General features: G+C 42.9%; 1 protein-coding gene across 1 annotated transcript; it reads right to left on the reverse strand.

Annotated features, from left to right (window-relative positions):
• Positions 1–57: 57 nt before the first annotated feature.
• rrs1 (ribosome biogenesis regulator 1 homolog) lies at positions 58–2,524 on the reverse strand. The gene has a single exon (XM_084034302.1). It carries the CDS (start codon positions 2,493–2,495, stop codon positions 1,434–1,436), a length of 1,062 nt encoding a protein of 353 aa, XP_083890428.1. The 5' UTR covers positions 2,496–2,524; the 3' UTR covers positions 58–1,433.
• Between the last annotated feature and the right edge of the window lie 12,533 nt (positions 2,525–15,057).

Consider the following 15,057-nt stretch of genomic DNA (forward strand, 5'->3'; position numbering starts at 1 on the left):
CTCTCTGCTCAGAGATTAAGAAGCATCCGTGAGAGATCACTCAACCAGATATTATAAATCAGAAAAGCCTTTATTAGATGGGACAGAGTTCGATATGTCCCTCCAATTTACAGCAGGCAACGTCAACAGGAAGCAGTATAAAAACCTGTCAGCAGGGCTGGAAGTGGAAACACCTGTACATGGACGAGGCGACTAATGAACCTCATTAAATGTGGCCTCAGTCCTGCAGGAACTCTTGATAAGACCAGAACCCCGGAGTCTCTTTGCAAACAGGTAACGCATGAAAACACACCAGGACAGACTGTATGGAATGAAAGAGTATATTCAGAAGGTTTTTTATGTAGCTTGTGTGTAATTGTATTGAAATGTGGGTTTTGTGTGTGTGCCGCCTCCACAAGGCCGAAGTGAAACCTTTATAAAAGTTAAGCTGCTTTGAAAACCAATCTTTTTATTTCTAGGAAGAGTTCAAATGTTTTATCTTCAGAGACAAATCATTGTTGTGCATTAGTTTTGGAATCATCCTACATTATTATATTCTATCTGTTGCTGAGATGCTTTACTGTGTCGGCTGCAGATTTAATGAAGTAGCTTTAACCTGATGACTTTAATCCAAAGGAAGATCTTTTATAGTGAGGTGGAGTCACATAAAAAATACACATTTACAAAGATATCAACCCTGTAAATATGGCTGTTTATGGCAATATTTGATTGATATTTATACTTTTGGCATCACTGTTGGTTTGTCAGCCCTTTAATAATCTGATTAGCCAATAAAAGACTCTAGGCTACAAATTAATTTATTTCGATGTACTTTTACCAAACTTTTTTGAAATGGTGCAATATGATTTACTGTGTACATATATATATATATATATATAGTAATTTCATAGCAGGTGTGATGGATATCCATTAAGCATTTGGCTGCTGTCTGTCTTTTCCCCCCAATCGTTTCTCTGCATTTAGACCATCTGACCAAATGGTAACCATGGCAACACAATCTGAGTACTATGCCACAACTCCATTAGTTTTGAAGTTGTGTAAATTGTGATTTACTATCATAGCTGTCTTATTTAATGTTGGATTATTACAGTTACAGTATTTCATCAAAACATTTTTAGAAGGAAATCTTTCTGCACATTAACCGTTTACACATTTTCATGCCTTTTTAATTAAAATACGTAAAAAAATCTGCTATTTACTTGATAAATTCTGCATTTAATCAGAACCAGGAACATATTTTGGTGATTTTTTTATTAATGTAGGCTGCATAATAAAGTATCTCATTAACATTACACGTATGAAACCAGCTGACCTCAATGCTTTGGACTGATATTTACAGTTTAAACGTCTCAACATCACATTTAATGAACCATCTTTTCATGACGCATCATTTAATCCAGTCCTGTGGGGGGACGGAGCGGGGTCCAGAGTCCTCAACGCTTCCCGGGTTTGCCTTTCCTCTTCCCCCCACCTCCTCCTCCTCCAGCTTTACCCCCTTTCCCCTTCCCACCGGCACCCCCACCCTTCCCCTTGCCACCCTTCCCTGGCATGTTGCCCCTGCGTCCCTTCTTCCCCGCCCCCTTCTTGAACCGGGCCGACGCCTCCTCCCGGTTCTCCTCCCGGATCTGCTTGTCCACCGCCCGGTCGATGTCCAGCTTGGGCCTCTTGCCGTCCATGAGCCTCAGGAGCTCCAGCTGCTTCTGCTTCTCGGTGGAGAAGTTGCCGATGAGGGGCTCGAACTTGCGCTTCTTGCCCGTGTTCCTGAGGGGCTTCTCTTTGGGGAGCCGGTCCTGGAAGCGGCCCGCGGACGCCGTGGAGGTCCTGGCCACGCTCACGGCTCTGCCCAGGTCCTCCTTGGACTGCTGCACCACGGGGGTCAGACCCACGCCGGGGACTTTAATCTTCTGCGCCCGGGCGATGTTCTTCAGCCGGTTGAACTCGTTCTTGGCCACTCGCTCCTTCTTGGCCTTGGCGCGCTTAGCGAACTGGTCCTCATTGGGGTCCGCGGTGACCGGGACCTCGATGAGCCACTCCTTGGTGTCGTCCTTGGCCCGCTTGTAGCCCCAGCGTCTCTTCCAGTCCTTGGCGTTCTCATCCCACACCAGGTTGGTCTTCTTCTTCTTCTGGATGCCCTTCAGCTTGGCGAACTCTTCCCATTTCGTGGGCGCCTTGGGCTTCGGAGGCGGTTTCTCCCGGGGTAAGGGGGTCGTCTGGTCCGGCAGCTTGGTCACCACGACCTCCTGGACCCGCTCCGTGGGCTGCTTCCAGATCGCGTTGATGAGCAGCTGCGTGTTGTCGCGAGCTAGCGCGCGGAGGAAGTCCTCCTTGTTCTGCTCCCTGAAGTCCCGGACCTCGATGCGGTTCTTGTCGGAGGCCAGCAGGTTGCCGATGTCGAAGTCCAGGTCCAGGTCTTTGTGGACGGAGATGCTGATCAGTTTCTCCGCCTCTTCTTGTTCCACTTTCACCAACAGCTCGTCCACATTGCACGCGGCCATGTTGGAGAGCAGCAGGAACGTTCACTTCCGCCCCACGTGTGGAAGAGTTGAAAACACACAGCGTAGTACTTCCGGGATCAGAGTTCGCGTTCAGGGAAACAACCCGCAGCCACAAGAGGTCGCTGTTGTTCCATTTAATTTATCAGAAGATAAACTAAGATTAAAAAACCTTATTTATCTCGAAGGAAATTACTGTAAAGAAATGTTTACAAAATACACGCAATACTTTAATCATGTTTGGATTAAAAAATAAAAAAAAATAAGAAAAATAATCAGAGTAAAAATAAAAAATAACATAAAATATAATTTATCAAAATAAGCCTTTTAGGATTAAAAATAAATGTAATTGTGCATTTGTATGCAACTGCTATAAAATAAATAAGAAAAACAATCATATAGTAAAAATAAAAAATAACATAAATATCAAATATATCCAAATAAGTGTCTTTTAGGATTCATAATGTTTTAATCGTGCATTTGTATACAACTGCTATAAAATAAATAAGAAACAATCATAGTAAAAATATAAAATAACATTAAAAATATAAAATATATCAAAATAAGTGTCTTTTAGGATTCAAAATGTTTTAATCGTGCATTTGTATACAACTGCTATAAAATAATTAAATAAGAAGCAATCATAAAATGGTACAAATAAAGAAAAACAGAAAATATCAATGTATGAAAAGACATGTTCCAAGACACATCTGCTTTGAATAACATATATAATTTTTAATTAAAAAGTCAAATTACCTTGTTTGCAATTCTTAAAATGGCATCAATCCTTTCTCTCCCTAAATAAAAAAAAAAATGCAAATATGTATTATTAAGTGTCTGCATTGGAGTTTCAAGTCTCCGTGTCACACTTGCAATGACTTTCAAACTAGTTGTGATGTCACCAAAGCGTCTTGTATGACGCGTCGTCACGGTGATAAAGTCAATATTCACCGTTTGCTGCAAGCCGCCGGTTCAGCCGTCACCATTGAAAGCTGAGAGGCAATAGAAGAACCTTTTATCTCTTTTCCAAAGAGAAACTTTCCCCTAATGATCGACTGCCAGGTGACCCATCCACACAATTGACCACCTGCCCCCATCAAAGTAGGTCCAGGAGTCACATGACTCTCAGTATAAACGAGCTACAAGACGTTAAATAAACTCCAGTTAGAGCTGAAGAAGCCTCTCGGATAAGAGCAGAAACGTTGCGATAAAGCTTCTCAAAGACGTATTCATGAGAGATTAAATCGAAGTATTAATATCCTTCCCGTCTGTCACGTGTGCTGTATGTGTTTCTCCCATAGACCCGTGGGCTGTAATAACTCTATTTCTGTCCTCGTCGTCACTAATTTGGTGGCGGCGAGATGGAGGAGGGCGAGGACAATTGACTGGTTGCCGGTTGCTCAAAGACGACGACGGTGTTATTATTTTGGGCTCCAGTAATTACATTCATCGCCACACTTGCCATGCGGACGCTAACACTCTGACAGGCACAGAGATAAGGTCACGAGTGATGCCGTGTTTGGAGATGTGAGGAGGAAATGCGTAATTAATGGCCCCAAAGTCCCCTGTCATGGTTTAGAATAGGCTATAAGGGCCTCTGTGATGTGAATGTATATCGTCTCAAATCCCCCAATTTATGATCCGGCGTGAATTCAGCCCAAACCGGATTACTTTTTCCACGGTGTTTCCTTTTTGTGCAGGAATACACAGCACAGGCCGGAGTTCCCTATCAGCTGTGAGCATGGAGCCCACTCAGTGGCCCTCCCAGTGTCTCCACAGCTCTTAAATGTGCTTAAAGGATCAGATTTAGAAATGGTTCTCGCCCGTAACACATCGCTGCTTTCATGTGAAAACCCTCCTCACGGGTTTCGTTGGTTTCTGTAACCTCAAAGTGGATTCTCTGACTTTTTTCTTTCTTTTTTTTATTCCAATTCCTGAAGAAAGTGGTCATTTTGGGCTTGCAGGAAGATTTTAATCACTTTACTGAAGCAAAGGTAACAGTGTAGAAGTTAAAGTGGGATTTCAGTCAAATTATTAGCATCAAAAGTGAAAACACTCACTCTGTTTCAGAACAAATTGTGCTGATTGTAAATACTGCAGGGTAGCTTAATCTATGTATAATCTTGTTTATATTTGATATTAATAATCTGAATGTGCAAAGTAATTACTTACTAAAGCTTTCAAATTTCAAATTCAAACATTTCCCTGTTAAATGCACTTCAAGTACCTAAAAGTTGTACATACAGGGGCAAGAAAAGTCATGTCAACAAGTTTTCTGCAAGAATTGGTCCTAAAATGTGATCTGATCTGCATCTAAATCACAAGTATAGAGATATAATGAAGACTTTAAGCACCTTTTGCATGTTTTTATGAATGAATACAAGTTGGGAATAGTTTGTCAAGCAACTCTAACAGGTAGAGCGGTTTTCAAAGTTATTATGTGCAGTTATAATATTGCATTTGTCCACATTATTTGAAGCTTTGCACCGTTTTCCAACCCTTAATACATTAAACATCCTCTCTATTCTGCATCTTAAGAGAGTAAAAAGTTCTGCATACTAGGATCCATGAATCACAGGGGGAGAGAGAGGACATTCATTCATGCAAAAAGTAGCCAGAGGCTTGAACTTCCTTCTCCGACCTGTTAGCATCAAAGACGAGGTGAGAGCCCTGCAGGGCCCGAAATAAAAGGAGTGCAAAATAATCTCATCAGCACCATCTTGGCATAAATCAGACGTGATTAGCTGCTGACAGTTTGCTCGTGTATTTATAGTTGTTGTATTACTGCATGCAATTATTAGACTTGGCTGGAGGACAGAGACGTTATTTTCCCCAGGATTTTGGAGAATGTTCTTTATCTTCATATGCTTTGACAAAGTGCCTGGGCGTGAAGAGGACGCTCGAGCTTCACGCGTGTCATCGAGTCTCATCGGAGGTTTTAGATCCTCCACCGTGGGAAATATCACGGTATGTCATGTTGTCTCCGAGAGGAATCGATAAATAAAAAGGGGGACTGTCTGTCCAAGTCCACCCGAAGCCCACTCATGCAAAACCAAAAAATATTCCACATGACTGAGCTGTTAGCTGATAGGCTTTGGCACTCCTGCAGATTGCATTCACTACTTCCTGTTTCCATGGCGAACGGGAAACGAGTGAACAGAGTTTAGTTGGCTGACAGTTGAGGTCAGAGCCTGTTTTTTTATTGATCTGCTGTGGTTTGGGACAGAAACACCATTTGGCCCCACAGTCAAACTACATGGCCCGCTCCACATGGTTTCTCCCGCTCCGAGAAGAAGATAAAGGGCTTCATCTGTTTGTTTGAGGGTTAAGTGGTTTCAGCACAGCTTCACTTTTGCTCTCGTATTAATCGCCAACCGTTTAAAACATGACAAACGAGGACAAAAGGCTTCCCCGCCTTTCTGTGGCAGGTATTACCCATCTTGTCCTGGAGCCAGGCCACGTCCCCCCCCCCACCCCCCAAAGGTGCACACACCTTCTCCAGTCCAGGTGACGGGTGGGTGAAACGGTTCAGCTGCTCCCCCAAAACCTGGCCTGGTTCCTAGAACCGGCTCAGCATGGAGGGGAGAGTCCTTGAGATATCATTCCAACCTCTGTGTGTGTGTGTGTGTGTGTGTGTGTGTGTGTGTGTGTGTGTGTGTGTGTGTGTGTGTGTGTGACTTCCTGGTGTCATGGTAACTTGCAGAGGTCGTGCCACAGTTTGGCGTTGGGCCTTCACGGTGGGAGCTTGTCGCAGTGACATCATCGGGAACGCCCTGAGCTCCGCAGCCTTCCCATCGTTTCCCTTCAATCGATATGATTTCAAATCCACAAGTGCAAACACCCATCGGTGTAATATGACGGCAGACTCCTCGGCTACATCAGCCACCACCTGAAATGTCAGCAGGGAAGTTGCATTGTGGGTAAAATAGGGAGGGCTTGGTTTTTTCCAAGGGAGATGATGAAGACGGTGATATCTCTGGTGCTGCATCGATTTCTATCCTTACATTTTTGTTGTTGGAAAAGGCCGACTATAAGGAAAAGTTTGACATTTTAGTAAATATGCTTATTTATTTGCTTTTTTGTTGCTTTAAAAATGGATATTATAGTGATTATGGATAGATTATTTGTATATTTGTATTTCATTATCTTTATTATTCTGTTATGTAATGCTGTAGTTATTCAACTTATTTGTCAGTTGAATGCATTTTATTTGTTATAATTTTGTCGATAGATAAATATCAATGTCCAGCCTTTATGCTAAGCTAACAGTAGCAGTGGTAGCTTCATAGCAGACCGATACGAGACAAACACAGAAAACGAGAGCGACTGGAGCAGAAACACCAGCGTTTTGGCCGAAGCGGTGCAGAGAAATCCTCTTTGAAGCTTCGCTGCAGCTCACATAATGAGGGGGGCTGAGTGCCGGGGCATCCAGGGCCCTTATTGATCCCCCGTTAATTAGTCCGTAGGTGCACATCGCCGCATAATTAGACTGATACTGAGCTAAATGAATGCAGACGGACACTAATTCCTCTCGGGGGAATCGTCCGCTGCAGGAAAGGATGTAGAAATGGTGAAAAATCTTGTTTATTGTAGATGAAGAGCAGCTGAATGGGACGCATACGATGTCATGAATAGAACTGGTTGTTTTTAAATGGGATTTAACGACCTGTCTGTGTGGAAATGTGACTTATATAAGTATCCCTCACATGCTTTATCACAGACGAGAGGGCTTTTAGCCACTAAGTGCTGCTCAACTTGACGGCCACTGATTTGATGGCAATAGACCGTTGGGAATGTAAGAATAATGAAAAGGAAACAGAAATTGTCTCAAATGAGAAAAGGCGTTCTGACAGGTGTCAAACTGGAATCAGGGATTCTCTGAGGCCAGCGTGGAAGAACCGGCGCCTCCCTCGTGGACCGCTAGAATCTCCAGTTTCAAGAGGAAGCTACATTTTTGGTTTCACCTCTTCTGTTGAACTTCAGAAAGTCTTTATACCGGAGAGTGTTGAGTGGCAGATGCATGGCGGGGTTTTATGGATTATTCCAAATCAGTGACACGGAGGTCAAGTTTGTAGCTTTTTTTAAAAGGCTGTGAAACTTTTGCATCCCAAACTATCTCTCTAATTTGCAACTTTAAAGCTACAAATCACTGTTTATAAAGTGCATTTGATTGTACCCACGTTGTACATAGATGTATATTATGTACATAAATGTAGTTTTATTTGATTCTATTCTTTTTTTTTTTCAACCTTTTTAAACGTGAATTTACCCCTTATCTTAATTGGACAACCAATTAGCCCATTTCTGGTCTCACTTAGGCCACATTTATACATAGCAGGGTATTTAGAGAAACAAATATATTCCCCCCCTCCGTTTTCAAAAGTTTTCATTTACATCAACCTGCATAAATACGCCGTTGAGCACCGTTATAACGATGCTAAACCTATGGGTGGCAGTGTAGGGAGAAGGGTAAAGCCATGCAACCAATCAGAATCCTCAGAATCAACAATGAATAACACGAGCGACTTCCTGTGACGCTTGAGAACCTAAAACCCCGTTTCTCCCAGTTGACACGACGACACATAACCGGCGTCATCAGAAATCTCCACTTTGGCCGAGGATTTAGAAATACCGTAAATCCTCTAATACAGGCCCGGGCCTTTATTTACTCAAGCGCATCGCGGCACCCGCCTTTTATTGGAAGGAGACTAGAATTAGAGACCGGCCAATGTTAGAGACCCGGACGGTAATAGAATGCAGGCCAATATTAGAGGATTTACGGTAATAGTTTTCTGTGATTAAAAACAGGGTTTTCGGGTAAATGAGAGGCCAAACGGCGTGGAAATATCTGCGTTTTCCCTTCGGGTAAACGGGGCCTCAAACTTGATTAGCATTTCCGTTTGCTACAGGTTTGCATGCACTCTCTTGTACGATCCACTCGAGTGCAGATCTTTGCAGCCTGCAGGATGATACTCCAAGACCTCCGCCAGGGAACAGCGAAGCCTCCCGTATCGGTCACAGTGTTTGCTGAATGAGTCAGATGAGCGGTGCTCATTAGCGAAAGGGCAGAAGTCACCTTGCTCCTCTCATCCAACCGGCCCGCTGACACTTATCGCTCACGGTGTCACCGTGTCACCGGCATGCTAAGCAGCAGAGCATCACCGTGATGGTGATATACGCTTTCAAGACCCAGTCCCTCAAAGCGACTCCCATCGGGACCCCGCCGTTTGCTTTGTTCTCCCCAAAAAAAAGAAGTTGTCTGATCAACGCCGTGATTACATGTCGGTCACGCGTCCTTGTCCTGACGTGATGCAACGGTCTGCTAATTGCAAGCTACAACTCTCCTCCTCCTCGTAGCATGACGGACGCCGAACGGCCCCGGGATCCCAGGGGACGCTCCCCAGCTATAAATAATATGGATCACATATACATCTATGCAGGGGCCCCTCGAGCATCGGTATGCTCTTTGATATGGAAATGAAACCCTCTGCTTTCCCCCTCCTTCGAGCCCTAGAGTTGGAGTAAGTGAAACAATTTAGAAGGCTCCTTAAAGCATCGTTTTATAATCGATACTAAAGTCACCGAGTTATGATTTTAAAGCCAATTCTCGGTATACAGAAAGTACAATCATGCCGTTCATGTCATTAATACAGCATTACAAATGCAAAGGTGAGTCATTCCCATGTTGATTGCCCATTAGCAGAATGTGTCGGTGTATAATTGCAAGGCAGCTTCCAGGAATCTGACAAAGCAGCAAATGGACACTTTTAGTGTCCATAATGGTCGCGTGTACAGCCTTGAATATGACCACTTCATTGAACCGCCATATGTGTCGGTGACACGGAGGTCAAGTGTTTTTGAGAAAACTGTTGGTTGAGACCTTCGGCGGCACAAAGCTTTTCTACTCTAATGGCCGTGCACAAAGGAGCAAAAAGCCGGTGTAAGGAGCGTAGCAACCTGTACCCCTGAGAGGTGAAAAGATCTGAACATCAATGAATCTTTACGGGGGAGTTTTGGATCTCGGTGTGCAAAGCAGATTTCCACCTCCTTCATCCTTCAAAGGGGGGACCCCCCCCTCCTCTTCCTCCTATTATAAACACAGTGTCAGACTGTGACGGCATCTAAAGGACGGTTGAATCTGCTTTCAAAGCAAAGTGATGCTGCTGCTCCTCTCTTAGGTATTATGTGGTGTTTCCGTTATTTTGTCCACACTCTGCTCGAGCTGTGAGGTCGGACGCGAGGTGACTCACGCTGCTCTCGTCACCTTAGCCCAACCGCCCGATCAATAAACACCTATAAGATGACAATCCGACCTCCATATATAAAATCAACAATAAGCATCATCATCACCCTAAGGACCTTAACGAGGCGTCGTAGCATGTTGGGATGTATTAATTAGAAAAATAAATATAAAGCTCCTTGGGAAGTTAGCTAACATTAATTCCGGTTGTCGTCATGAACTTATTAATTTTCAACTCTTTTCTCGTAAATTTGCCACTTAATAATCTCATAAATTGGGGACTTTATAAACTCGTGAATTTGCCACTTATTAATTTCGTAAATTTGCCACGTTATAAATTTGTAAATTTGACAATTTATAAATTTCGGAAATTAGCCATTTTATAAATTCCGTAAATTTGCAACTTTATAAACTCGTAAATTTGCCACTTTATAATATCGTAGATTTGCCACTATATAAAAAAACAGGTCTTTGATTTCTAATATAATCAGTTTACATAATGTCTGACTTTTTTCACTCAAACAAGTAACTAAAAGTGGAAACAAACATCCCCATATGTGCTGATACTGTTTGTATCAGTTGTTTAATAAAACCTTAATGATTCAGTGTCACAACCAGAATGAACCAGGACATTCTGTGATCTCTTACATGCAGTTAGAGGCGATGGAGGAGGGGGGGGGGGGGGGGTTGCATCTCCACTGTAGTCGTGTGAATGGACTCGGGTCTTCTCCAACCTCCTCGTGGTTAGTTAGGCTCCTGTTCATTCTGTTTGAAAGTCATTGCCAAGCCAAGTTATACTAAACTTCCCCCCCTCCCCCGGGGGCTCGCTGTTACATCACACAACTCAATCAGGCAGATGGCTGCAGCTTTATTACTGTGAAGTGGGCATTGTTGCGAGCGTGATCGACACACATACCCATGCATACGTGGAGAGAGATGGAAGGGATGGCTTCCGGTTCAACGCAGAGAAGAAGAGATTGGTTTTGTGCCGATATCCAAATCCCTCCTCTAATGAAGGTTTACATAACGGTGGCTAATGTAATTCATGCTCGCCCGTGTTGAGAGGGCCGAGGAGCTCGGGGGAAGCCCACCTGAGTTGACAATCGCCTTTGAGTGGGAGTTGTGTGCACAGACCAGTGAACTGGATGCATCAGGAGGGAGAACACTCTGATCACAGAAGGCAGCTTCGCTAATCAGATTCTTGGGGAAACTTGTTGATTGTAATTCTTTTTGGGGCTGCAATCGACGAATATCTGCTCTTAGCACACTGAATGTGTAAAACAACAATTAGCCTTGTAAATGCAAATACTCAAATATAATGAATATAATTAACAACTCTCTCACCTCACAGAGCACTTAGTGCAGTTTTTAAAAAGGCGGCGTAATTTAATTTGCGGAGGAATCAAGTTCAAAACGTCTCGATGGGGGGAAAAGGGCGAACCTCGCTTTAACGCTAGTATTTTCAAGGACTGAAGTAAAAGTAAACACTTTCTCTATCAGCAAAGTATATTAAATACAAATTAAATATATATGTAGCAGTGGCAACACGTTTAATTGTGCTATGACACACAGGAAAAGACCAAAAACCTGATTGCGGCAACACATCTGAAGGTTTACGAGGTTCCTCTGGGCTCATAACTGGGTCCTTTTGTGATTTACAAGGTTTACAGAAGGCGGTGATTGTTAAGGTGAGCTGTAAGATGGAAAATGGCAAAGATATATATATATTTTTTGATACTGGAGAGGCTTTTTTCCTTTTTTGAAGATGACAATGAGAACCTTCCCGACAATGAAGAGATTTAGGTTGAGGCGGGAGATGTGGTTAAGCAGCTTAGAGGTCAGTGTTAGCAGATCTACAGATTGGCCGCCACTTCAGAAACGCAACAAACGATGTCGAGAGGCCAAAAAGTAGGACGTGGAGTGAAAATAGATCTAGCTACATGCAGCTCTCGAACAAAAAACATGAAACGGGGCTGCGTGGGTGTTTGTACATCGTATGAGACGAAAACAACAGAGGAGTCGACTGGTAGCATCGGCAGCAGGATGTCCGAACGTCTGCCAAGGCGAGAGTGAGAGAGTAAACCAAGAAAAGAAGATGCCTGAAAGTACAGCGCGGTGTAAAGAGCGGGCGTGTCCTCGGGGCTCAGACGCAGCGCTGCTTAAACACGACAGGAAGTCTTTCACAAGGTCGCCGTCGCTTGGCGGCGTGACAGGAGCTTACAAACAGGTTGTTTTCAGCCTTTAGCGGTACGGAAGCTAATGAAACTTACATTAGAGAAGTGTTTTTTTTACTAAAGTGAAGGTGGATAGGATAGATGTGAGGAAATCATTGTGAATTAGAGATAAAAACGATTATTTACCATTTTTAGAAAGGTGTATATCATCGCTGCTCTGTGTGTTTTCACTGCTGGAGAGTTAAAGTCCAAGCCTTGGATTTAATCTGACCTTTGACCCCTTGATATAAGTCGTCCTCTCTCTTGCTCACTCTCTATTAGTGCTGCAGATGATGTCATATTTCAGAAGAATCTTTCACTTTGTGATACAAGCAGCATAATGCTGAGGACCAACTTCTCAGAAAAATCCAGATCTGAAAATCCAAGATGATGGCCTTAATTTTTTTTTTGTAGAACTTTAATGGGCTGGACATATTTTAATGTTCCATGCATCAAAATGTATGGATGTATTTTGGCATGACAAATTGAATGGTGCCAATAAAAGTTTTTTTTTTTTTGCTTTTTGGGAAAAAGTAGGTCCAGAAGAAAATGTGTGCCGAATTTGATGCTATAGGGCTATATATATCAATCATCCTACACTTTATCTCTGTTTGTAAATATTTGTTTATTGTTTGTCTTAAAATAAACCAAGACAAATTCCTCGTTGGTATAAAATAAATCTGTTTGTGACTCTAATCTAATCAAGACAAAATGGCCAAAAAGTAAAAAAATAAGAAAGAAAAGTTGGCCTTTATTTTCTTTTGTGTGGATAAAACAGAGGAATTACAACTTGTTACCTTTTGGACTTTTATTAATTAGCCCAGATTTCACTGTATTGGCCTTTAAAAGCCAGTACTGGTTGTAACTTTCGAAGGCGTTGATTGTGAAAACACTCAAACTGGACCAGATCTCCATGGTCCCTGGACTAAGGGGGGGCAGTGAAGGATGGCGTAGTTCCTGTTCTCTCCGACAGCCTCTATATGTTACTTATCCCAAGAATTGATGTCATCCTTTAGTCAGTCAAGTTGATGAATTTACTAGACCGGACTACCACCTGTCATCCATCCTCCCGTACCTCCGTGTTTCCATATCCCTAATAATCACGACTGTATATTCACACCCTTTTCCTTTAAAACCCGACGCCGAGAGGCTTCCAACTAGACGAGCGCTCCAGATTAATGTGCTGATTGATTCATTGCATTAGTTTTATTCCACTAGTTCACGTGATGGATGCCGAGCTCTAGAAGCTTTTAAATTACAGCCACTCAATCAAATTGATCACGGAGAACAAAATTCAGCCCAGCGATGATCTTTCTGACACAATTTGTATCCATTAAACCAAATTATTCACGGGAACAAATATAGTTTCCTCATCGTTTATATTTTCTTTTCTTTGTGCTGCTGGCGTAATTTATTTATTTTTATTTCGGGGCCCCGGAGCCGCCGCCGCCGCCGCCGTGTGATTGGTTGATGATCAGAGAGAAACAGAAGACACCTACACGAATAATTACAGCTCTCTGCAGGAAAAAAAACACGATCATTTTTCTGATCTTAACCGGTTAAAGAAAAGAAAACAAAAGGATGAGTCATTTGGTTTAGTCTGGGGGGTAAAACACGAATAATGAGGTCAGTTATGTGCAGCGTGTTTTTATTGGACAGACACTCATCACATTATCCTCTGATGTGATAAAGACCCTGGTTTTTTCCTGTAGTTGTTGGTTTTTGAGGTTTCTGCACAACGGGGATATTCTCCCATCACAATATATAACACTGTTATCCTCATTAGACTATTTCCAATGCAAAAAAACAACAATGCATCTCCTCCTACACACACACACACACACACACACACACACACACACACACACACACACACACACACACACACACACACACACACAGTTGATTTCACTGCAACTTCACTGGCTTGCCTCCTGTCTAATGTGGTGGAGGACATCCATAATGTGTGCCATGGCGCAAAAATGCCCCCGTGATCATCTGACAGGACTCTGCTTTAAGAATGTTCACGTATAGAGCCTTCAAACTCGTCACAAATACACAAAAAAACTCAACAAAAACCAGAAAGTAAAAGAACATAAACAACAAATTTAACTATAATGGCAATCATTCGCAAATCGTATATCACAGTTCAAAGGTCACGCAGGAGAACACGTCACATGATCATCCACATTGAGATCACGAGAGGAAATTTATGTTATATTTAATCCATTTCTCCCATCTCTAATCCTCATAGTAGTCTTCATATATTTAATTCACCAGAACTTTCCATTTCTGATGAATTAAATCATTTTTTTCAACCAGTTCCTCGTTATGTTTAAGTATTGCCACCTCATCGTTGGAGTGTTTCTCCTGACTTCCGTCTATTTTCCCATAAAAGTGAAACAATTTTGTTGTTTTTAATTTACAAAGCTTCCAAAAATGTTAATGAATCTCAACATCTCCGATTCGTTGGGGACCAAAATAGGTGAGCTGACGTCACCCGATGTCAAATGAGCCGTTTGACACGTGTCGACTAAACCGGTCGCCGCCGCGAGACGACTGATGTGCATCTCCGTTATGACGCCGGCCGTCCTCCACGCTCATAAACACATGACTTATTGTGACTGCTTTCAGTCTTAAAAAGTTGCAGCCGGCCACGCTCGGCTGAAGAAGGGAGGCAACGACGGCGTTAGCGCTCCACTTGACAATAAACAAATCTACGGTTTCGACTCTTCAATCGTTAGAATAACACATTAGGGGGGGAAACGCTTACATAATGGATGGCGTAACCATTTTCCCATCTGCATAATGGCAACTTTGATTGGTCTGATGATCTTATTTTGAAGGGGGGGAAAAAAAGGCCTTGCATGAAGTGAGTTAAATCACTGAGACAGGAAGGAAAGCCATCCATCCATTCCAGCCTTTATGCCTCCGATGGTTACGTGAGGATGAGGGATAGCTGGAGAAACGTGATTTTTAAGGTCTCCGACGCTCAGAGACAAACGCCGGTCTGAAATAGTTTCTTTTCTCTGGCTGTCTTCTGTCAAGTCGACCTGTGTGACGACTGTCAACGTTGACGCCGACGATGTTTGTCAATCACTCTGAGCTCCGA

Source organism: Eutrigla gurnardus (genome assembly GCF_963514095.1).
Source record: "Eutrigla gurnardus genome assembly, chromosome: 18".
Classification (NCBI taxonomy): domain Eukaryota; kingdom Metazoa; phylum Chordata; class Actinopteri; order Perciformes; family Triglidae; genus Eutrigla; species Eutrigla gurnardus.